The sequence below is a fragment of the Pantherophis guttatus genome, chromosome 4, assembly GCF_059756535.1.
Source record: "Pantherophis guttatus breed Tessera chromosome 4, ASM5975653v1, whole genome shotgun sequence".
Taxonomy (NCBI): domain Eukaryota; kingdom Metazoa; phylum Chordata; class Lepidosauria; order Squamata; family Colubridae; genus Pantherophis; species Pantherophis guttatus.
Window position 1 is genome coordinate 151,030,323 of NC_142066.1, and position 24,815 is coordinate 151,055,137.

Genomic DNA, 24,815 nt, shown 5'->3' on the forward strand with positions numbered 1-24,815 from the left:
AAGACTCAATTCTTAACACCTTTCTAAAAAAAATTACAATGGAATTATTCCAAAGTTCTGGCTTCAAATCTTTAGTTAAACTGAAGCAGTTTCCCTGGGAATGTACTATAAATGAATATTAACTAATATATATTAATGAATAAATATTGAGGGTACTGACATTGTCTTCCCTCCTGCCTTCACTTTAAAATTCCATATAAAATTAAATGTCTGTAGTTTGGCATGATACAGTCATTGTATTTTTATCCCACACCTTTGGTTGAAGGAACCCGTAAAACCTCTTTTCTGGTTTTAAGTGAAGCTGTTCACCCCATTAGAGCAGAGTTCCCCAGTTCCTTTCTGGGTTGGCAGCCCAGAGGGAGGGGCAGGTGCCTTTACGTGCGTATGCGCACAAGCGAAAGGAGCTGCTATTGTGAGGGGGGGGGTGCATGCGCACACATGCATGCATTGGCCAGCCACTCACGTGGCCTGGTGGCCAACAGTCCATAGCCCGGTAGTGGGCTACTAGCCCACTACAGGTTGGGGGCCTGCATTAGAGGATGGCATTTGAAACTGGGAGGTCTCACCTGATGGGGGCAATGGCTTGTTCAGGTCCTTCCAACTCCGACATAGGAACGAGATCCCATTTAAAGTGAAGGCCCCAGTTGAACCCTCCACGGACAACAGGAGAAGAGCTGTACGTCAGCGTGTCCGCACTGATGATATCAATCACAGGACAAACAACTGTCCTGCGGGATTCCTGGATGGGTGTCAGCAACGGCTGCAACCACATCTCGTTCACTTCACAGTGGCTGTCCAGAAACACAAGCACCTTTCCTGAGAAAGTAAAAGCAGAAGAGGCACATGAGATACAGAATAACCGAATAACAGAGTTGGGAGGGACCTTGGTGGTCTTCTAGTCCAACCCCCTTTTCAGGCAGGAAACCCGATACCATTTCAGACAAGTGGCTGTCCAATCTCTTTTGAAAACTTCCAGTATTGGAGCACCCACAACTTCTGGAGCAAGCTGTTCCACTGATTCATTTTTCTGTTAGGAAATTCCTCCTTAGTCCTAGGTTAGTTCTCTCCTTGATGAGTTTCCATCCACTGCTTCTTGTTCGTCAAGAGACAAGAAGGCAAGAGACTACACAGAAGCCCTCCTGAGAACACCATCATCTCAAGAATCTAATTTACACGAGAATATTATGACGTTTATAACTTGCACCTTTCAGCATGAGTAAGAGAAACTGGGAATTAATACTGAGATTAACTGATAGAAAAAGAAACAGCGGGAGAAAAATCCCTCAAAATTAATGGTAAATTATGTTTCACTGGAAGGTACAGGGTGAACTTGTTTTCTACCCAGACATACTGTGGGCTTGGTTCCAAAATACTGCAATAAAGCAAATTTTGGGGTTCCCAGTGCGTGTAAAATTATATTTATATTATACTATGTTCTATTAAGCGTGCAATATCATTATGTCTAAAATAAGGTACATAGCTTAATTAAAAATACTTTATTGCTAAACACTAGACTTGAGCTTCAGTAGTTATAATCTTTTTGCTGGTGGAGGGTCTTATAAAAAATGCATTATCAGTGAGTCCAATGAAATGAAGTGCAAAGGTATGCCTGTATTTCTATATTTTTTACTTTTGCTGGAAATTGTTAGGTACAAAATAATCATTACTGTAATTTCAATCTATTTAAATGATGGTTGCAGTGTCCCAGGGACAAGGGGCCACCTTTTGTGACCTTCTGATAAGCAAAGTCAATGGAGGAACCAGATTCTTTACAACAATGTTGCTGACCACCGCAGTGATTCACATAAGAACCGTGGCAAGAAAGGTCATTGTAGGCGGCAAAGGTGACTTAACCATAAACATTTTGGCCTCAACTGTGGTTGTAAATCGAGGACAGATTTATGGCAAACAACCATTAGTCAATTTACTGCATTCATAAACCTTACTATTCCCAATTATTCTATTTAGGAAAAGATGAAACGGAATATTACTTAATATGGGGGAAATGGTACAAATGGATAGAGGACAGGAATAACAAACCAGAAAATATATAATAGAGATGATCTAGAAATCAGGAAGTATCAATAAAATGATATTAAATATATAATATGTGTCAAGTAACATATGGATATAATAGTTTGTATAATAAGTAAGTAGTATATAATACACACACACACACACACACACACACACACACACACACTACAATATATAAGAAATAAGGGAGCCACAAAAATAAGTATGTGAGTATATAAGGGGGGAAAAACATAAACTGTGGATATACACCAATACGAAACTGTTGTAAAATGGAAATTTTTCTTTTGTCTTTGTTTTTACAGAAAAAATAAATAAAAAATATTTATAATTCCATTTAGGAAGGGCTGAAATGCACACAAGGATATAAAATTACTACTTAAAGGCACAAGGTTAGTGTATTGCCTGCATTAGTGCTGGAATGTTACCTGTAGCATGGGAAGCTCCAACCATTCTCCCTCGAATTAGCCCTTCACGCTTTTCATTTCTTACTAGTTTCACTTTATTTGGAAGATTTTTTGTTAAATATATGTCCAAGTCTTCTTTTAAATCAGCTGCAACAGATGAAGGAAAGATGAAAAAAAATGCTTTATAGTCATCCTAAACCTTTCCAGCCACTTCTCACATTTCTTCTATTTTAAAAGGCTGGCAAAACAAACTTGAAACGAAACCCAACAGCTGTGACAATTGTTAAGTGTTCTTCCTTGTGGAAGGAAATGAGATAGCTGACTAATCCTAGTGACACGTCTCTTCTCTAATAAAGACTGGGATTTAGAAAGGTATGTCAGTATCCAGGGCATAATTAGAAATGCAAGAGAGCAGAGAATCAATCAGATTACCATTTAATGGACAGAATTCCATTTCTGGAAGCAACTTGCGTAGCCCATGCTGCATATCCTTAAGGCCTTCTCTGCAAAAGAATTCCTTAGTAGAGAGTGGTGTGCAAAACATTTGGGACATTTTGCACTTGAAAAGCTGCGTCAAATTTGAAATGCTCTGTTCAGTAATGGAGCAGCTGCCCTGAACATTCCACAAGTGTTTTGAACTTGAAATGTTTCTCTTGAGTGTTCAATACACCTGTTTCAAAGAGATCTACTGGGCTCAAAATACTTCCATAATGGCTGGAACCCTGTCAAAATATTTCCAATAATGCTGGAACAACCTGTTTCAAATAACAAACAACTGCTCAAAATCTGAAATACTTGGTACACTCAATACTATTGTTCTTATTTATTCCAGGGAGCTGAGATTGAGACAATAAAATCTACTGCAGAGTCATTGTTTTAATCCAATCCTTCCTAGAACTGAATTGGCAATCTTCTTGTGCATAGAGGCCAGAGGTCACACCACACCAAGGATGGTGAAAGCATCATCAAAATGACTATTTAAGGAGCTGGATAGCCCTCTGTTTTGTGGATTGGGAAAATACATTTCTTTCTGGAACCATAGTCAGGTGATAGTGAGCCTGTGGGCCACAGATTGCATACCCCCTACTCCAGAGTGACACAAAAATCTAAGAATCTCTTACCTAATTCACTTCTATCATCCACCAAAATAATTTCATGGAGAAGATGAGATGACGTTCGATCCAGAACACTATGAACAGTCCGAAGCAAGGCAGAGAAAGCTTCATTATAGAAGCAAATTATGACACTGGCAGAGGGAAGATCATGAGGATATATTTTTTCTTTACACCTGGAGAAGGAAAAAGGCCTATACTATATTATCATGTCATTTCACTTTCCCTAGAGTCGTTTGGCTCTTGGAACAAAATGTTTATTTTATGATGAACACATGATAGCTTACTTTCTGTCCCTCGTATCTGGCACATCTCTGTGATATCCCAATCGGTTACTGATGAGCACATTAAAAGCATGCTTCTGATAGCCCAAATCTCTCACTTCCTGATCCTGTTCATTGAAAATCATACCTGAAACAGAGAATCCACTGATTCTGTTAATATATTAATAATGATTTTCTAAAATATCCTTAATCTCAAAAATTCCACTAAGGATGCTTCCCAAAACAAGCTACTCTTCCTACAATGGTTTTGGTAATCTGTCTTGAAACTCAAGAAATTTGGCAGATAAATATGTAAATACAGAGAGGCCATCATAAATTCCTAACATGAGCAATATAACACTGTAATATCTGTTAACATTATGATATTGCAGCTCTATTTTTCACTCTTTGCATTAAAAGCCATAATGCGTCTGTCTCTATTTTGTCTGGCTTAATGCAAAGTGTGAATCCTGCCACTGTGGTTTATATATCATGGGATTGATTTGATTGATTGATTTCCCGCCTTCATTATTTTTACAAATGACTCATGGCTGCAAACATATCCAGCACACCTTCATCCTCCTATTGTCCCAACAACCACCACCCTGTGAGGTGAGTTGGACTGAGAAAGAGGGACTGGCCCAAGGTCACCCAGCTGGCTTTCATGGCTATGGCAGAACTTGAACTCACCTTCTCTTGCTTTCTAGCCTGGTGCCTTAACTACTACCGGTAGACCAAACTGGCTCTCGTCCCAGTGTGTTAAAATGGCTGCTAATTAACCAAATTATCTTTAAACCAAATTCTCCCTCCTGCAATATCTGAATCCATACGGATCAGATATTGGTTTAGGCAGACAACATTCTCTCCAAAGGTCTCAGCCTCCGCCCTGCTTTATCAGGCTTTCAGACCTGATTCAAAGACCAGTGCCCGGCCTTCCCCAATATGGAAGTCACTACCTCAGCGCTCTATCCCTCCAACATACCCATTTCAGGGGAAAACTCTGTATCACTCTTGAGGAGATCCTGCACAGCATTTCCCAAGGGATTCCTGATCTTGCCATATCTGGGCTTAGATTCCTGCATTCGTCCTGGTCCATTCACAAGCTGGGGATAGAATCTTTTGGAGAACGGCTTCTGAGGTTCAAGCCCCTTGATGGGCACATTTTTAAAAGACTGGGCCTCTTCACTGAAATTAAAATAAACAAACAGCAGAACTGTCCAGGTTACCGACGTAAAGAGACAGCCATAGCAAAAATAGCGAAGTGTGACACTTCCCATTGTAATCCTAGCATTGTTGTTGGCACATTTTCAATCCCCTAAAAGAAAATCAAAAGGGAAAAAAAGTAAGTACAGAGATTCTTTACTGCTGCATATTAACAGTTGGCTTTTCTGAAAAGAGACATTTCCAGATTAATTTTACATTATAATTACCTCCGAGACTGCATTTTAATTTTACATAAATGCAACAGCAGCAAACATTCTAAATTATATACCTTTATAATCCATAACACTAATATGGCATTAAGGAAGTGTTTACTATGATTTAAAGTTACATAGAATTCTGTAAAGATTACATTTTCAATTTATCAGATATGTAAATGTTTCCATTTGGTTTCGCATACTCATGATGCTTCCCTGCAAACTGTAGGAGGTAAATTAAAAGATTAGGCATTCTCATATTTTATCAAAAGCTCTCATCTAATTTTTTCCCATTTTTCAACTCCAAGACTGAGCTGGACTATAACTTGCCGTATTTTTAATTAATTGATTACTTGAAGTTTAATCTGTGATATATTAAAAACCAATATAACTAGAAAGTTTAAAGATTTACAGCTTGAAGTATTTATCACTTAGGTCAAGTAACAACTAATTTTTAACAGAAAAGATATCTTTAGCAAAAGCTTAAAATCAGCAGTTAGTTCTATCTCAATTCAGCTATCTTTTCCTAAATGAAAACCTGAGACACAGATAGTATGTATTACGAGGTTCTACTATAGGAAAAAGTCCTCAGAACACAATAGGAGAATACTGTAGGTGGGGGGAAAGGTCTCAAAAATCAGATTAAACTTGGGTGAAATCTATATAATTTATAGAGTGGTTAAAACTGCAAGCAAGATTTTTCTAAACTCTTGACATAAATTATATTCAATGTCCTCTTTATTACTGGTTTACAGATCTTTATTACTACCATTAGCAATTATATACATGTGAGTTATTCTTCTGAAATTCACAATAATTTCAACTCAAAGCACACAATCGGTAAGCATTCTAGATCAGGGGTGTCAAACTCGTATCATCACGTCATCGTCATGTGACATATCACAACTTTTCCCCTCTTCACTAAACCAGGAGTGGGCGTGGCCAGCATGTGACGCATCTGGCCTGTGGGCTGCGAGTTTGACACCCCTGTTTTAGATTAAAAGTTTCTATAACTAGTCCTGCATCTAAGTAAGCACAACAAAACCACAGGGGGAATATTTAAATGCACAGAAATAGCCTCTTTGAATTAGTCATATGATCTAGTTCTTGAATAATATCTTTGCCTACATAAAATCCTTGAATATTTCAAAGATGAATATGTATTTTCTTAATCTTAAATATCTGTGGTTCATGTAAGAGGAACTCAGTGATCTTGCAACATAGGACAGAGAGAAGAGAACTTATGAAACATTTCTCTGCAGGACCTGGAACATTCTGAAAATTATTTGGAAAAAGTGTTCTGAACTGGTATAACTCTTCATTACTATTCATTGGAGCATCCATCTTTTATTCAGCTTTCCATGTTAGTCTTAAAAAATGAAGCTCTTTAAAGAGTGAAAAATTAATGCAACTCCTAAATCAAAGTCAATGGGGAAATCATGATCCACATGATGTTGTGCCTAATAACTATGGATGCTTCACTTAACAAGTGCAGCTGGAACTAATGTGGTAAGTAATCTAGTGCTGACATGAGGCAGTTCACTTTATGACCATGTCATTTAGCAGCAGAGCAGCCAATCCTAACCGTATACAGGTAGTCTTAACTGACCGCAGTTGGCCTGCAACACTTATGCAGGCAGTTTTCAACTTATAACCACGGTTGAGATCAGAATTCCCATTGCTAAGCAGGGCAGCTCTTTAGTCACTACCCATTTATGTTCTGGAGCATTTCTTCCAAATCAATTTTAAAATGAGCACAACTATATTTGTGGTGCCCCATTGTTCTAAAATTTTAACAAACAACCTCCATATGAGAAGGCACAAACTTTAATATTGTTTGGAAAGAGCTAGAAAAGTAACAGCAGAGTAATAATCAACTAACGGATCATGACATTTCTCAAAATTATAAGAACCCCCATTTAATCTGATCCATTAAAAGCCTTATATTATTCCTTCATGCAGAAGAAACCTTGATTATTTGCATGTTTGGCAAAATACTTAGTTACCCTGTTTTCCCCAAAATAAGACATCCCCTGATAATAAGCCCAATCGGGCTTTTGAATGCATGGCAATAAGTCCAAGCGCTTATTTCAGGGTTCAAAATAATATAAGACAGGGTCTTATTTTCGGGGAAACACGGTACAGAGGAAGCACCTGGATTATTTGTCTAAGATTATTTGTCCCATTATTCTCTTTTCTAAAATCTATTTAGGAATCAAAAATCATACTTTTTATTTTTTTTATTCTGCCTAGGTAGGTAGGTAGATCTGGGCCCAGCTGTATTTGGTGGCTTTCCCATCAGCTCCAGCCTCTGCTGGAGGAACAAACCAGTCAGCATGTCTCTCAATGCCATGCTGCCATATTTGTCATGTTGAGGGACTGCTACAACGATATGAGGGTGGGTGGGTGTCAAACTATTTTCCAAAGCACCAGAAGGCAAGAAGGCAAGAAACAATGGATGGAAACTAATCAAGGAGAGAAGCAACTTAGAACTAACCCGATATTTCCTAAAGGTGAGAACAATCAACCAGTGGAACAGAAGTTGCCTTCAGAGGTTGTGAGTGCTCCATCACTGAAAGCTTTCAAGAAGAGACTGGGCAGCCACTTGTCTGAAATGGTATAAGGTCTGCTCAAGCAGGAGATTGGACCTCCAAGGTCCCTACCAACTGTTATTCTAATCCCATGCCACAAAAGGGGACCAAGGTCACCCAATGCAGTCCACAGCTTTGCCATTCTCTGAGCGAACTTCACATAGGAAAAATGCTCAGACAGAATGTGAAAATTACTAAAGCACAGAAGCCACAGGAGGTATCAAAGTTTTCTGCCCGTTGGAAAAATACCCTGTGAGATATTTAATTAACTCCTGCCATCCTCTAATCTTTGAGGTTACAATCAGCATAAAGAAACTCACATAGTTTGGGCATGTGATATATAGTCTGCCAATTTTGCTTGGTAAATTTGAAGGAAACAATACCAGGGGAAGACAAGAGATAAGATGAATGGATGGGTGGAATCAGGGAGATCACTAGTATGCCATTGGAAGAGTTCGATTTTGTTTTGAAGTTGGGTCCCAATATCAGATATCTGCCCCATACAATCACCAGAAGTCAACCCAACTTAAGCAGCTGACCCTTTAGCATCTTAGACTCTCATTTTAGCTGCCAACATTTCTCAGTAAGTCTTTATAATCAAAATCTCAAATAAATAGCTAAGCTGTTCCTACTCTACTCAAACCATATTCATACATATATTTATTAACTAGTCCCTGCTGGGTCACTGTTTCAGAGGAATTTCCTTACCTAAACAAAAAAACAGAATAACCGTTGATGGGGGGGGGGGAGGAGCAGGAGTAACTTCCAGCTTCTCCATTGACTTTCCTTGTGGGAAGTTAGCAGGGAGAATTAGAAGCAGCAGCACTCAAGTGGCCACAACCAGCAAATTTTAATCCTATAGGAATAATGGATAATCATAATCATAATAATGGATCCCAAATTTCAGATGAATTCTGTAAGTTAGCCTATTTCAGACACATTGATTGTTTCCCTATAGTGCACTGTTTCTCACCCAATTGAAGATTAGATCAGTTAACAGGAGTGTTTTAGTGTATGTAGATTATGACTTGTATTATTTAACACACATTTCCTTTATGGAACTAACCATTCCATATTATTTGTCCTGTAATCTCCACAACAGAAATAATTTGAATTGGTTTGCTATTCCTCGAAGGTCATTTATACATTAATTCTTGTGTAATTCATGGGAGACTGCAAAGAAATTTTTGAATGATAAAATCACCAACAGTGGTTTATTGATAATACCCACACATTCTTATAGTATATGTACCTAAGAACATGAGTCTCAAATTTATATTATTCCTATAAAGACATGCGAATCTACCAGCTTTACTTTTCTATTATGCTATTAACTTGACTTCTTATTTTCCTAGAATGAGACTATTATCATCCACTCAAGGAAAAAATTCTGTGAAATATTTGCAAACCTATTTAATCACGGAAATATCTCAGCTCATTTTCTGAGAATAAAAACTGGCCAAGTTGTTTTCTAACTGCCAATTTAAAGCTGCTTCTGACAAGCATACCAAGACTGTATTTTCCATTCTAGAAGTTACTTAATCTCACAGTTTTAAACTTGTTATTACATTAATACAACTTCGACCAATTTTACAAACTTGACATTTTTATGGCTGTTTGAGGAAAATGATTTCTAAATATCAATCCACCATGAATCAAATGGGAAGAAAATGTATTACTATCTAAAATCAGGTAATAGTTTCAGTATGTTCAATATAATTACAAAGCAATTCAGCCCCTGACTGATTGTATTCATTTTATAATACAACCATCATATTCCATAACCCACTAAATTATCCACAACAGGTGGCCCATTCAATCCCCATTTAGAAATATTCAGCAAAAAGAACAGCACTGCTTAAAGAGGACTCTTCTGCTCTTACTGACAACAACTTCTTCCTAATATTCAGCGGTCAATCTTTCTTTTAATTTCAGCTAGTTCTCCTCCTTTCTTCGGTCTCAATAGAGAACACATTCACTCAAGCACTCTGCGTGCACCAGTCTTTTAGATCTTTGTAGGCATCTCTCCCCTGAGCCTTTTCTTCTGCAACAGAAACATACTCAGCTCCTTGACCCATTCCTCACACAATCTGGCTTCCAGCCTCCTTAACACTCTGGGAGTTCTGAAATGGTTCCTTTCAAAGTGCAATGCCCAAACAATATGCCCCAGCAGAGCATAATGAAACAATTACCTCCACTGATCTGGCTGCAATTCTTCTGCCAATACCCTGTAATACTGCTCTGGCTTTCTGAGTCACACTGCATCACTCTTTTGTTCACCCTATGATCCACTAAGACTCTTAGATCCTCTCACAAGTCCTGCCTCCAAAACAAGTTTGGCCAACTAATCATTTGCAAGGCTAATCATTTCAGGTATTTTCCTTTAAACAGAGCTAAGGCATCTTCTTTCCAGTTTACACAGAAAGGCAACTCTGTACATCAAAGCTCGCACAAATACTAGCAGGACCTTTACTGCCTCCGCCTGCAGTTTGTCTTCCTCTTTCAGACACATTGGAAGAAGACTGGCAGCTCAATGGGAAAGGCTCTGATGCTGGGAAAGGTGGGAGCAAACAGAAAAGAATGACCATCAAGGAATGTGAAGGGACTCAGTTACAGCAGCAATGGATGCACCACTTATTAGAAGACCTGAAAGACCAGCAGGTTAGGGATAAACCTCTCCGGTGAAAACCCATCTATAGAATTGAATTTTTATTGGCCAAGTGTGATTGGACACATGAAGAATTTGTCTTGGTGCATACGCTCTTGGTGTACATAAAATAAAAGATACACTCATCAAGAATCATAAGGTACAACACTTAATGATAGTCATGGGGTACAAATAAGCAATCAGGAAACAATATCGGTATAAATTGTATATACTGCAACAAGGTTACAGTCATAAGTGGGAGGAGATGGGTGATTGTCCCAAAGAGGCTGTAGAGAGTCTCCAGTAGACTTTTTATCTATGGGGTTGCTCAAAGTCAACACCGATTTGATTGATCTATCAAGGCAGACTGTTAACGCTCCAAGATGATGAAAAGGACACAGGTATTGTCAGGTGTGCCTCCTTTCAATACCCAAGAAAAAAAAACCCTGACTCCATTTTCATAGAGAAAGGTACTTTTACTGAATATGAACTGAATGCATCCAAAGGAAAGCAAGGTCTGAGGCAAAAGGCACGAAAAGTACATATAGAAAGCATCCCCAATATCCTTACCCCCAACCGTCCAGCGAAATTTATCCAATCCACATTCCCCTCAGGGGTCATGTGGGGTGCAACATCCGATGGTGCCATCCTCCTGTTCTGCCACCCTTGATTCATGCAGATTGAGTAATCTATTAAGTCTAGATAGGAACTCAAGTCAAAGAGACAAAACACAAACATGCATATCTGCATGCATACACAACACACACACACATACACACACACCAACAACAACAACAACAAACGAGCAGGGCTTTTGGAGCAGGAGTCTACAACCTTGGCAACTTTAAGCCTGGAGGACTTCAATTCCCAGAATTCCCCAGCCAGCTGATTCATGGTGATTGAGTACTCTATTAAGTCTAGATAGGAACTCAAGTCAAAGAGACAAAACACAAACATGCATATCTGCATGCATACACAACACACACACACACAACAACAACAACAACAACAACAAACGAGCAGGGTTTTTGGAGCAGGAGTCTGCAACCTTGGCAACTTTAAGCCTGGAGGACTTCAATTCCCAGAATTCCCCAGCCAGCTTTGCTGGCTGGGGAATTCTGGGAGTTGAAGTCCTCCAGGCTTAAAAGTTGCCAAGGTTGCAGACCCCTGTTTTAGAGAGCAGCTCACCTTTGCTAAGTTTCCCAGCCCCCTCCCCTCTTCCCCACCCCGACTCGGCCCACCTGTTTCCCCCCTCTGCCGATCCGTGAGCCCAGCAGCCATCCCCCTCCGAGACCCCCGGGATCCTCTGCCCCGCTGGGGGTGAACGCCAGGCAGATCAGCTCCTCACCTGGGGCGAGGACAGGAGGCTCGGCGCCTTCCCTCCCTCTCTCCCTCCCTCGGAGGAGGAGGAGTAGGAGGAGCAGAGGCGGCGTGGCAAGGAATAGGGGAAGCCGTCGGGGCGCCTCCCCTTCGCCGCCGGCCCCAGCAGCTCCTCCGAAGCCAGCCCGGCCCTATCGCTGGGCCAAGAGATCCGCGGCGGTTTTTTCGCCCTCCCGCCAGTAAGGGGCGCTGTGAGGATTCTCTCTCTCTCTCTCTCTCCTCGCTCAGGCCCGAGCTGGGTTCCGCAGCCCTCACCGCTGGTTCCCCCCCCCCCCCCACAACACACACACACACACCCCGCCACCTCCTGAGAGAATACCGTGGTGGTTCCTCTTTCCTCGGACTCACCCGTGTGGCCGTGACGGTGCGGAAAGCGGCGGCGGCGGCGCGCCTCGGGAAGCATCCTGACCTTCCTTCTCAACGGCGCCGCGACGACCGCTCGCTGATACGGCGGGCGGGGGGGGGGGGGCGGTGGGCGCGAGCGCGAGCCAAAGCAACCGGCGAACCCAGAGGGGGCGTGGCTTGTAGGGAGGCCTGAGGAATTCTGGGGGTTGAAGTTTACCCGTTTTCAAAATGGCCAAGTTTGGGGGTGAAGAGGGGGGGTGGTATGTGTGGAAACAAACACTGGGTCAGACTGACTCCACTGAGTCAACCCCGATGGTGGGAACTCTTTGCTAAGTGGTTAAATAATGATGGACCCTTTTTTGTTTTTGTTTTGTGGAAAAGAAAACCAGGGGAAAAAATTATTCCAGTTATGGAATTTGCAACCTGTGAGGCGATTGCCTTTGGAATGCCCAGTGGGCTGAAAACAAAGACCTTAAAGTAGATATTATATAGGCAAATCGCAACTAATAGCTCTTTTTTTTTCAATTTTTTTTTTATTTTTTTATTTTTTAAAATTTTTATACCACCCCCTCTCCTGAAGGACTCGGGGCGATGAACAGCCAAAATTAAAAAACGTGCAATATAAACATTAAAATAGTATAAAACAAAATTAAATTTATCTTTGGCTTCCCTCAATTTAAAAACCCCTTACCCATAAAATTCACCAATTATTATTTTTTGTTTAACCCAGCCCGGCTTGCAGAAATAAAAAGGTCTTCAGGGCCTGGCGAAAGGTCCGGAGGTCCGGGATCAGTCGTATCCCTGGGGGTAACTTTTTAATTTTTAAACAAACAAAACATAAAAATCCATCTTCCTTAACAATTACAAACAGTGTGTTGGTGGTTTATAAATCCCTTGTGCTTCATCCCCATATTCATATTTTACTAATATCTAATTTCACATATTATCAATCTAATATATATCTTTGTATCATTATCTCCATTTGTCATTTATCTAACAATGGCATTATCATTCCAAAAAAAAATTATTTTCACATATTATAACATTCATTTTATATTTCATATTTCATTTCCATGTTTTAGTATCTAGCCATTGATAAAATAAAATCTTGAGCTGATGTTGGCTTTCATAGGCATTGAGATCTTCTCAAGGGTTTAGGATTGATTTGGGTGTTTTTGTGGTCTTTGAGTGTTAAGTGAATTTCGTATAGTATACTGTGTATACACGTACAATGAATTTCGTTGTATGGTATACTGTGTATACACGTACAATGAATAAAGTTATTCATTAAACATGAAACTCAGTCAACTGAACATTCAAAAATGCATCACAAATACCATTGACTGCTGGTAACGCTTGATACGGGTTGCTGCCAGTTTCCTAGGAATCAATCAAGTATCTTCTTAAAATATACGAATTTCCGAGTACTGCAATTTTTTGCAATTCTGCTGGTGTTATTGCAGGAAGCTGCAATTTGCTGGTGTATGTTATAAAATTCTTGGACACGGTACCAAGTGCCCCAATGACAATGGGTATCACTGTTACATGTTTCATCCATAGCCATGTAGTTTCAATGGCCAGGTCGCAATATTCATGATTTTTTTCCAGTTCTTTTTCTTCGACTCTGGCGTCTCCTGGTACCACAATGTCAATAAATTGTACGTTTCGGTTTTCGACAACTGATATCTGGCGTGTTGTGTTCCAAGTGACGATCCGTCTGTATTCGAAAGTCCCACAAGATCTTCACCTTCTCATTTTCTATAATAATAATTATTATTATTGATTAATCTTTAGTGAGATTCACAGCCTTTGAGGCTGGTTAATAGCTCAGCAGCTCGAGTCCTAACCAAGGACCTAGGAACTGTTAAGGTATCGTTGGAGGATGTAAGCTGTTCCGAGTAAGGTGGTCTTTTGTAGAGTCAAAATGTTCAAGTCCGGCAAATTTAGAATTTCTAAATAGCGGGATAGCCCTTTGGGTATTGCTCCAAGGGCTCCAATTACAATCGGGACAAATTATTATTATTATTATTATTATTATTATTATTATTATTATTATTATTATTATTATTATTATTAATCCAATTTATATGACTACCTCTCTTATGGAAGATGATTGAGACAATGTACAATAGTCCAGGATGTCATTATCCTGATGAGGCCGTTGGCCTAGTTACTTCATGTAGATTCAAGCATTGTGGCTTTTGTAATTAATGGATGGAAATTTTGTCAATATGCAATATCATTAGATTTTTTTTCATCCCACCTTTTTATATATAACTCAAAGCAATGAACATGCCTAATTCTCCTGCTTCCCATTTTCCCCACAGCAACAGCCTTCTGAGGTGGGTTGGACTGAGAGTTCATTCATACCTGGGCACATCTCCTTTTTGCATTGGGATCAACACAAGAATAAATTACGGGTTTCTCAACTGGACACCCCACACACCTTTATGAAATGTCGCTCCAAAATCCATCTTACACCAATAGTTTCAATTCAGAACAAGAAAAATAGTCCCTCAAACTTTGGGCTATAATTCAAAACCATTTGCGCTATCTTTCATGTTTTAGTTAGTTAGTTTTCACTATATTTTATTGTTGGTAATAGTGGATCTTTCTTTAAAAAATGAAGTTGCACTAAGATGTATTGCTAGAGCAAATGACTTCTTTGGTGTCAAAATACAGATAATCCTTGATTTACAACCATTTGTTTAGTGACCATTCAAAATTACAATGGCACTGGAAAAAATAATTTATCTGTTAACAACTCTGGCAAGAAAGGTCGTAATATGGAACAAAAAGTATTAAAAACTGCCTTGCTTATCAGTGGAAATGTTGGCCTTAATTGTCATAAGACAAGGACAAGCTATACTTCCGATTGTAACCAGTAAATAGTGTGCAGAAAATGTGGCAGAGATGTCTTTTGTGGGAAAGGTTGAGGGTACACAAGCAAAATAACGGCCACACTTTCATAATTGTAGCTCTACTCCCTTTTTACCTGCAGTGCACACAGCTCACATGTCAAAAAAGGGTTGAGTTTTGATTGTGCTATCACAGACATCACGGTGAGTCTTTAATATTCCCTTCAAATATCTCTCCCCTGCATACATGTGTAAAGTTCTTTTGGATTAATATATATCCTCGTCATTTAAAAAAAAGTGCCCAAAAGTCAAATATAGGACATCTTGTGATTGTACCAGCTTTGAAAATTGTTTTTGATCAATTTTAATCACATTTTCCACATGCGTTAACTGAGTTTGGCAAGAACCTTAATCTTGTTTAAAGGCCACCATTTCTCAGAAAAAATGTGGTTTTTAATACTCTTTTTTTCAATTCCAAAGCACGTAAAATTCAAAATATACTGAGATTTAATATAAATCAAATGATTTCTCCGCATCCAATGCTGTCCTTCCCTCTATGATCACTCCCACTTAACCTTTAGCAGAGTTTCTAGGTAGGAAAACATTTCAAAGTTCCAGTTGTTTCTTATCAACCTGGCAAATGTAGTGAGAGGTCTACGGTAGTGAATGTTTATTTGCTAAAGCGCTAATAGCATCTGATATTATGATTTGAAAAGAAAAAGCAAGCCATGTCGCAACATATTATCCTTAATAACAACAGTATTTTCTCTGTAAAAGTGACAATTCTAATGGTTGAACTTCTCCAAAACAGTGAATTTAAGACCAGATCTTCATGGAGGCAAATGTTGCATATCTAAAAGCAGAGCCAAACCTGAAAAATAGTGTTGTCAACTACAGGAAGTCCTTGACTTACAACAATAATAAAGTAAGTCATGATGGTTGTAAAAAGGATTTGTCACATGACTGACTCGATTTTACAAAAAAAAATTTGCAGCAATTAAATGAATGTCACAGTTAAGTGAACCACTGTTCACTATGGATGTGGTTTTGTCAAAAATGGGAAGTGAATGTCAGGTTTTAGCAAAACTGCCATAAAGTGAGGTAATGTGGCCATTGGGGCACTGCAAACTGGCATAAATGCAACCTAGTTGTTGAGCACCTGAAGTTCAGTCACATGACTGAGGGGACCCTTGGTGGTCAGAACTTTTAATCCAGGTTGTAAATAGCCCCTTATAGGTCTGTCATAACTTTGTATGGTTGCCAAGTGAACAGTCATAGGGCTGATGACTACCTGTACCATCAGCCCAATTATATTACTGACATAAGAGTTTTCTGATCTTATTCCATTAAAATTAAGCCTTCTAGGCCCATGTATCTATTTTAATAACTTACTTTCTTTTACTTTAGTATGTATTTGATTTAAAGCTCAACTTTCTTCCAATGAGATAATGAAGACTTCCTTATAGTTTAGTCTTAAGATACCCTTTTGAGGTATGTCAATTGTCCAAGGTAAGTTGTTGCGTTTGGATTGGAACTCAGCCAAGTTCCAGCCAACCTTCTGCCCTCCCCACAAAAAACAAGGACAAAAAATAGATTAATTTTCAGGTTTGGCAAACACATAAAATTTCAGTCTGGACAATGCAAGAAGGCAGTTGAATATGAGATGGAATTATCTTTTCTTCTGCTTTTCGTATTACCATAATAACTTCTGCTTACACAATACACACACATACACGCTATGTACACAGAGTTTTGCTTTGACTCATTGATTGAACGCAGTCATGTGACACGTGAAGGTTCAGCAAGTTTATTTAAAAAGTAATCTCCATTAAACACTGATATAGAAGACATTTATTTATTCATTTGATTTTTATTGCACCTTTATAAATACCTCAAGGTGGCAAACATCCACAATACTCCTTATTCCTCCTCTTTTTCCTCACAACAACAACCGCATGAGGTGGGTTGGGCTGAGAGAGAAAATGATGTCCAAATTTACCCAGTCAGCTTTGATGCCTAAAATGGAACTAGAACTCATAATCTCCTAGTTTCCAATACTTTCTTTAAACAAAGCCTAGCACACATCTTTCAAACTTACTGGACTAAAATAGGAGATAGCTAAAATAAAATAAAAAAATAACAACACAAGGAATGAAGTTTACGAAAAGAGGAACCTGGATCTCTGTTGACACTGATATTGTTGGATTTTCTCAAATGCAAACAAAAAACCCCTCTCATTCTTTGGCCAGATGTAATTCTCCGTGCCTTCACTAGATGGATCTCCAAAACCATCTGATAGATGTGCTGTACTCAACTGACGAAGTAGCAGGATCTTGGAGAATCAAAGATCAGAGAAAAGATTGAAGGAAACAACATCAACAACCTTCAAAGGAGACTGATAAGTCTCCTTTCAAAAACCAAAGAAGTCTGGAAACATCTGATCAAAAGGATTAAAGAAAGAAGCGAGAAATTTGGCCTCTTCCTGAACATCCAAAAGAACAAGCTCATGACCTTTGCAAGGAATAAAAATGTCAAAATTGTGGTGAAGAGATTGAATCGTACAAGAATTCACTTTTCTAGGATCACAGGTTGGTGAAAGCAGTCAATATAGTCCAGAAATAAAGCATTGAATTGCAGTGGTAGCCTAGCAATGATGGGCATGCATCGAGTATGGAAAAGCGAAATCATCAAGCTGACAATTAAATTAAACTATCTGGACCATGAAAAAAACTAAATGGGAAGAAAATCAACTTGTTTAACCTGTGATGTTGGAGAAGGCTCCAGCACATTCCTTGGATAGCAAAACTGATGAACAATCAAGTCCTGGAGTGTATAAAACCAGGGATATGGAAGGCAAGATTACAACATTCTGCCTTACTTATTTCATCCATGTCATGCAATCAAACTCGTTGGAAAAGACTTCGCTTGGAATAGTCAGTGGTAAAAGGAAATGAGGTCACCAGAAAAACATAGTGGCTAGACAACATCAAAACCAGCACCAGCCAGAGCATTAAAACAGAAAGAAGTTATATATGATTGGAATATGAGGAGATAACTGGTACGCAGAATTGTTGATAATTGGACATGATTGAATGGATAGCCACCGCCTCCAAAGAAGAGGAAGAGGAAGAGGAAGAGGAAGAGGAAGAGGAAGAAGAAGAAGAAGAAGAAGAAGAAGAAGAAGAAGAAGAAGAAGAAGAAGAAGAAGAAGAAGAAGAAGAAGAAGAAGAAGAAGAAGAAGAAGAAAAAATAGAAATAGGGATGTCAATTTATATAACTCCATTAATATCCAGAGTTTCTCCATAGCTCTGTGGAACTTAAAATATAGGCAATTAACATCCTCAATGTATTCAAAATGAAGTTAGAAAAGGAGTGATTTTTTACTAATGTCATTTTTGCTTTATTATTTTGGTTGTTAATTTTTGCTCCATTTTTAAAATTCCATGATATCAACCAATAGGTAAAGTCACACAAATTAAAATATTATGCTTTTCTGTTCCTCAGAATGGCTTCCTTACCATCTGTCTTTATCTATCTATCATCTATCTATCTATCTACATACCACTCCCCTTGCATGTTTCCAGGCAGTTTATGTGCCTAAACCAACGAAAGGGCTATAACATCCAATAAAACAGATTCACTGTGTGTGAGTTGGGCAGCTATATAAATCTATTTAATAAATAAACAAAAATAAATAAAACACCATAAAACACCATTACAAAAATCCACAAACTTCAACAGCTAATAAGAGGTTCCAACTAAAAAGGCTGGATACCATTATTTCTTATGAATCAATCTTGATTCCTAGCAACTACATGACCCATAACATTTTCTTGGCAACATTTTCAGAAGTGATTGTCGGGGCCTTCTTTCTCGGGCTGAGAATTCAGCGTCATCCAGCTGGCTTCCTGATTAAGGGAGGACTAGAACCCAAACTTTCCTGTTCCTAGCCGAATGTTTTTAAACCCCGCACCACACACACTTTCCTGACATCATTACTAAGATTAAAAACCCTACCTAAACAAAATCATCTTTGCCTCCTTATGAAAAGCAGCCAGGTGCACTTCTGGGAGCCAGGTGTTTCAAAGTACAAGGCTCACCAGGGAGATGGTTCACCTTCTAGTCTACAAACTCTCAAGGGAGAAATTTCCTAACACATCTGTTCCCTCAGTGACTGTTCTGGGAAATCCATGTGGAGAGGTCACCAGCAGGGTTACTCCAGAGACACATCATGTAGGGTTTTAGAAATTAAAACCAACAAAGGCATGAATGAGAAAAATTTGTGGAAAACGCTTGGAGAGGGGAAACAAACCATGTGGTAATGAAGTACAGGACTTACGACTGCTCACCTAGCAATCACTTGAAGTTCTGACAAACCTACCTAAGGGATACTTGCAACCAGCATTCAGAGGTCCAACGTTTACCCTGTCACCACAGCCACATGACTGCACTTGGAGTGCTTGGCCACCAGGCTTCATTTACTGCTGTTTGCAGCATCCCATGGCCATGTGACATTTATAACAATTTTCCGCAAAATTGCAGCCGTAACAAATAATTGGTTTGCTTAACAGTGGCTGTATTCACTTAACAACTATGGATTTGCTTAACAACCATGGATCTGCTTAGCAATCACAATAATTTGCTTAACTGCTGCAAAACAGTTGTAAAATCAGGTTGATCATGTGATGTGGCTCTATGACCATCGTGATTTGTCACGATGATGGGCAGATGCTGTTAGGACCATAACTCGAGGTAGTTTAGACAGAGGTAAAGTTAAATGTTCCCCTTGCACATATGTGCTAATCGTTCCCAACTCTAGGGGGTGGTGCTTATCTCCATTTCAAAGCCAAAGAGCCAGCGCTGTCTGAAGATGTCTCCATGGTCATGTGGCCGGCATGACTAAATGCCAAAAGTGCACGGAATGCTGTTACCTTCCCACCAAAGGTGGTCCCTATTTTTCTACTTGCATTTTTTTACCTGCTTTTGAACTGCTAGGTTGGCAGAAGCTGGGACAAGTAACAAGAGCTCACCCCGTTATGCAGCACTAGAGATTCGAACCGCTGAACTGCCAACTTTCGATCGACAAGCTCAGTGTCTCAGCCACTGAGCCACCGTGTCCCTGGAAAGATACTTAGAATAACTTTATTGTCACTTTGAATGTACACTAATTGGCATAAATTAAAATGAAATTATGTTTCATACAGCTCTCAAAGGGCCTCCACCTCTAATATAAACATGACAAGATAAATAAATAAATACAAAATGATGCATGTGCCCACATATATTATAAGAGACAGAGAAACAACACAGTTTAGTTTGGATGTATACATGGCAAGAGAAACAAAGCTTGCAAGTTTACAAGAAGGATGGCATAGGGCAGTGGTCTCCAACCTTGGCAACTTTAAGTTGCCAAGGTTGGAGACCCCTGGCATAGGGAATAAAGAGCATTGCCGTACAGGAGCGTTCCACTTTGATAGCTATGTCCCTTCTAATTCTGAAATGGATCTTTTAAGTTTCCAGAATTTGGTAATCAGAATATATTTATAACAATTCTGGCCAAATAATTACTAGTGATTTTGCTGGGGGGGGGGGGCAGGGATTAAGGTATCAGTCAAGGAAATGAGAGACCCAGAATTTCTCAAAAATAAGCTTCCTGTTTGACTTCTTTGTATTACTTTACAAAATTGTTGCTATTGTGCAGAAGATGAGAAGCAAGGCTATTGTATCGCGAGCATCTGGAAGAAGTCCAAACTGTAAATCTAAAAAAAATGAATAAATTGCTTAACGATGCCACTTATACTGCAAGCCTGAATTTGTCACCTGATGCATAGCAACTCCAAATAGCGCCCACTTGATTGAGCTTCATTGTGATTCTACCATGTTAGACAAAAGACGAAATTGAAAAAACTTTGATTATTGCAACATTTATTCAGGAGAGATTTCTGTGGAAAAGAACAGTTGATTCTTCTTGCAAGAGATAGGGAAGAGTCACAAGTTGTTGTTTTTTAACATGCTTGGCAAATCTTTTAGATGCTTTACAAAAGTATAATAAAAATTACAATCATAAAATCCCTGTCTTCATCTCAAGAGAGATTTTAGAGGAACTCTCCATATTTTTTTACCCACTTTCTCAAATCAGTTTTCTTTCATTTGGACTAGAAAAAGAAGTCTCGAAACTGAAAAAAATCCAAGCAAACCAATTAAGAATCACTAGACGGATCTTTGGCCCAGGAATCACCATTTCCTCATCATTGCTTCAGAATGTTCAAATAGGGCAGGTGCCTCCAAAATTGGCAACCTTAAGATTGTGGATTTCAACTTCTAGAATTCCTCAGTCAGCCAATTCTGGGAGTTGAAGTTCACAAAACTTAAAGTTGCCAAGTTTGGAAACCCCTGAACTAGGGAAACAAAATCTCTCATTCGTGATCAAACAACATTAAGCTAGAAGAACCATTGAGATGAACGGCTGAACCCTCCACAAATTCCCAAAGGAAAATTTTCCCTAAAGTTCCTAAGATTGAATTTATTGATAGTTGTTGGAAAATTGGGTGCATTTCAAGGCACATACAACAACCAGGAATAATAACCCCTCATCCATGTTGTTCAAGGAGGCTGACATGCAAATTATTTTCAGAGTATTACTTGATGATGTAGATTCTGTGCAAATATCTAGACTACTGAAATGTTTATTTATTTACTTTATTCGATTTTTATCCCATCTTTATAATTTTATAAGTAACTCAAAATATGTATATTACTTCTTCCTCTTCTCCTATTTTTTTCCATAACAACAGCCCTGTGAGTTGAGTTGGGCTAAGAGAAAGTGACTGGCAAAAGTCCCTCAACCAGCTTTCATTCCTAAAGCAGGATTAGAATTCAATGTGTATTCCAACTGACCAGTTTTCTCTCTTGGGCATCTCTGCCCATGTCAGGAATTCCTTTCAGCAGCAACTGCAGAATGAGCTGATAGCACTGCCATATTTTAATCCAAAGTGTCTTCCTTAGAAATCCAGTGGAGGCAGTTTCTGACTGCATTGTTCCTACAGAGCCAAAAATAATCTTCCTAGGCTGCATTAACAGAGGGATAGAGTCAAGATCATGTAGAACATTAGTACAATTTTATAATGCCTTGGTAAGACCACACTTGGAATACTGCATCCAGTTTTGATTGCCACAATGTAAAAAAAGAGATATCGAGACTCTAGAAAGAATGCCAAGAAGAGCAACAAAGATGATTAGGGAACTGGAGGTCAAAATATGTAAAAATGGTTGCAGGAACTGGGTATGTCTAGTTTAATGAAAAGAAGGACTAGGGAAGACATGATAGCAGTCTTCCAATATCTCTGGGGCTGCACAAACAAGGGGGAGTCAAGCTATTCTTCAAATCACCTGAAGGAAGGACAAGAAGCAATGGATGGAAACTCATCAAGGAGAGAAGCAACCTAGAACTAAGGAGAAATTTCCTGTCAGTGAGAACAATTAATCAGTGGAACGATTTGCCTCCAGAAGTTGTGGGTGCTCCAACACTGGACGTTTTTAAGAAGATGTTGGATAATCGTTACCTTTTGTCTGAAATGATAATAGGATGTCCTGCTTAAGCAGGGGGTTGGACTAGAAGAGGTTGATCCCTTCCAACTCTGTTATTTTGTAAAATCATCCAAGCAGTTTTCATGCCTAATGTGGGAGTATAATAAACTGTCTGCTAGTGATTGACCCAAAGTCATCCAACTGGCTTCAGATCTAAGACAAGAGTAGAACTCACAGTCTCCTGGTGATTTGGCCCTAAATTCCCCAGTCAGTCTTTTATGGCTAAAGTAAAACTAGAACTCACGGTCTCCTAGTTCTTATATGCCAGCACCTTAATCACTGCAATGAATGGCTCTTAAAACCCATTAGAACAGTGATGGCTAACCTTTTTCTTCCTCGGGTGCCAAAAGCATGCGTGCATGTGCCCACACCCATAATGCAATGCCCCACCCACATACCCTGCCCCCTGCACATGTGCGCAACCCCCCACATGTGCATGTAACCCCCGCATATGCAAGTGAACCCCTCCCCCGCGTATGTGCGTGTGACCCCCCCTTTTGGCCTCACATCCCAAAACAGCACTGAGGGAGAAGCCTTTGCCTCCCAAAATGGCTGGAAGGGGGGGAAAAGCCTCCAAAATGGCTGGGAGGGGGGGGAAAGCCTCCAAAATGGCTGGGGGGGGGAAGCTTCACCTCCCAAAACAGTGCTGGGTGGGGAATCTCTGGAGATCTGGGAAGGCACAGGAAACAGAAAGTGAGGAGAAAGGTAGGTTCCCCCCATGCATGCAAATGCGTTTCCTGCTTGCAGGACAGACCCGAAAATCAGCTGGCCAGCGGGAAGCATGTGGGCATGCGCAGTGGAGTGCTATAGGTTCGCCATCACAGCTATAGAACATCAAAAAATGGATGGATGGATGGGTGGTCAGGAACAGCAAGTAAGAATGATTACTAATATGTCATTAAACAGACAATATATGTAAAGTAATTTATAGATACAATAATATGTATAACAGATAAAGAAATATATACATAAATAAGGAACAAGGGAACCGCAAATATAAATATATGTAAAGACGGGGAGAGGAAAAACGTGAATTTTAAAAGAAGACTGATATGAAACTGTTGTAAAATGGAAATTTATGTTTTGTGTTTGTTTCTGTTCTTGTTTTTAAAGAATAATAATAATAAAAATTATTCTTTAAAAAATAGTGATACACTTCCATTTTTCAGGCATGGCATTTTTCTTTTACTGTTTCCCAATTCTGCTTCTGATGAACTGAATATGTCTCCACCTTTCACCTTGCTAAAATTAAATGCCTGCTTTAGTGTTTAAAATGTTTAAGCCATACATTTTTTCCTGATACTTTATTTACCAGTTCCTCATCCAGCTTTCTGACAGCTTATCAGATTGAGTCTGTTTGACCTGTATTAACCTATATATTCAGTGACCTGTGTTTTTCCTATCCTGCCTCATGTTATTGCAAACTTTTAGGCTTCTGGATAACAATACCCTACCTCCCTCTCCTTTAAGCTTTTTTCCAAGAATTCCCCCCTGCATTGAGATAGGTCAGGGGAACTACCAATTCCATCAATTGCTCAGTGATTAAATGTTTCACTTTAATATTTAGCAAGATTTACATGACAGCCTTCATAATAGGGAGTGTTCTGGGAGTTTCTTTTATACAAAAAGTGTGAGAGAATAGATCAAATATTATGATAGTACAAGCTGGTCAATTATTAGCTTTTCTGCAATTTCAGGTCAGGCTCTACCTTACAAGGATGGCCATTAATATATGATTAAGTGGCAAAAGAATGAGAAAGAATGTTAAGTGCAGATCAAAGGTAAGGTGCTAAATCAAATATATATTTGTACCTGCAATCAGGTGTTTTTGTCCTCAACATTCATGTTATTTTTTTTATCTTCTGATACAAGATATTAAAATACTGATTTAGATTCATGCTATGTATTCCATGACATTGGGGATTTCAGCTCTTCTTCTACTTCTTGATAAGCAAAAGACCATAGAATCTGCCTTCCCTAGAATTAAGAAGTTTATTCCAACTGAGCTGTTTTCCCCCTCCATGTCTCTGCCCATGTCAAGAATTCATTTTAGCAGCACTGCTGAATGTGCTGGTAGCACTGCCAACCTTTAGACAAAGTGTCTTCCCTTGAAAATCCGGTGGTGGCTGTTTCAGCTTGCATTGTTCCTAAAGAGCCAGAAATAATCTTCCTC

At 39.2% G+C, this 24,815-nt stretch overlaps 1 protein-coding gene across 14 annotated transcripts in view; it reads right to left on the reverse strand.

Moving 5' to 3' along the window:
• Positions 1–12,437, reverse strand: part of GALNT11 (polypeptide N-acetylgalactosaminyltransferase 11) — a 30,602-nt gene extending 18,165 nt beyond the window's left edge. For 2 of the 14 annotated variants that reach the window (XM_087893088.1, XM_087893083.1), the window contains exons 1-6: positions 12,201–12,378; positions 4,799–5,131; positions 3,841–3,964; positions 3,563–3,729; positions 2,463–2,588; positions 567–816 (exon numbers count right to left, since the gene is read on the reverse strand). In XM_087893088.1, coding sequence (XP_087749214.1) covers positions 567–816; positions 2,463–2,588; positions 3,563–3,729; positions 3,841–3,964; positions 4,799–5,093 — 962 coding nt within the window. In that variant the 5' untranslated portion in view covers positions 5,094–5,131; positions 12,201–12,378. Of the gene's footprint in view, positions 1–566; positions 817–2,462; positions 2,589–3,562; positions 3,730–3,840; positions 3,965–4,798; positions 5,132–8,533; positions 8,682–10,017; positions 10,070–11,713; positions 12,020–12,200 lie in introns of those variants that run through there. The other 12 variants (XM_087893089.1, XM_087893086.1, XM_087893087.1 and 9 more) reach the window with 10 other exon arrangements.
• Positions 12,438–24,815: the final 12,378 nt, after the last annotated feature.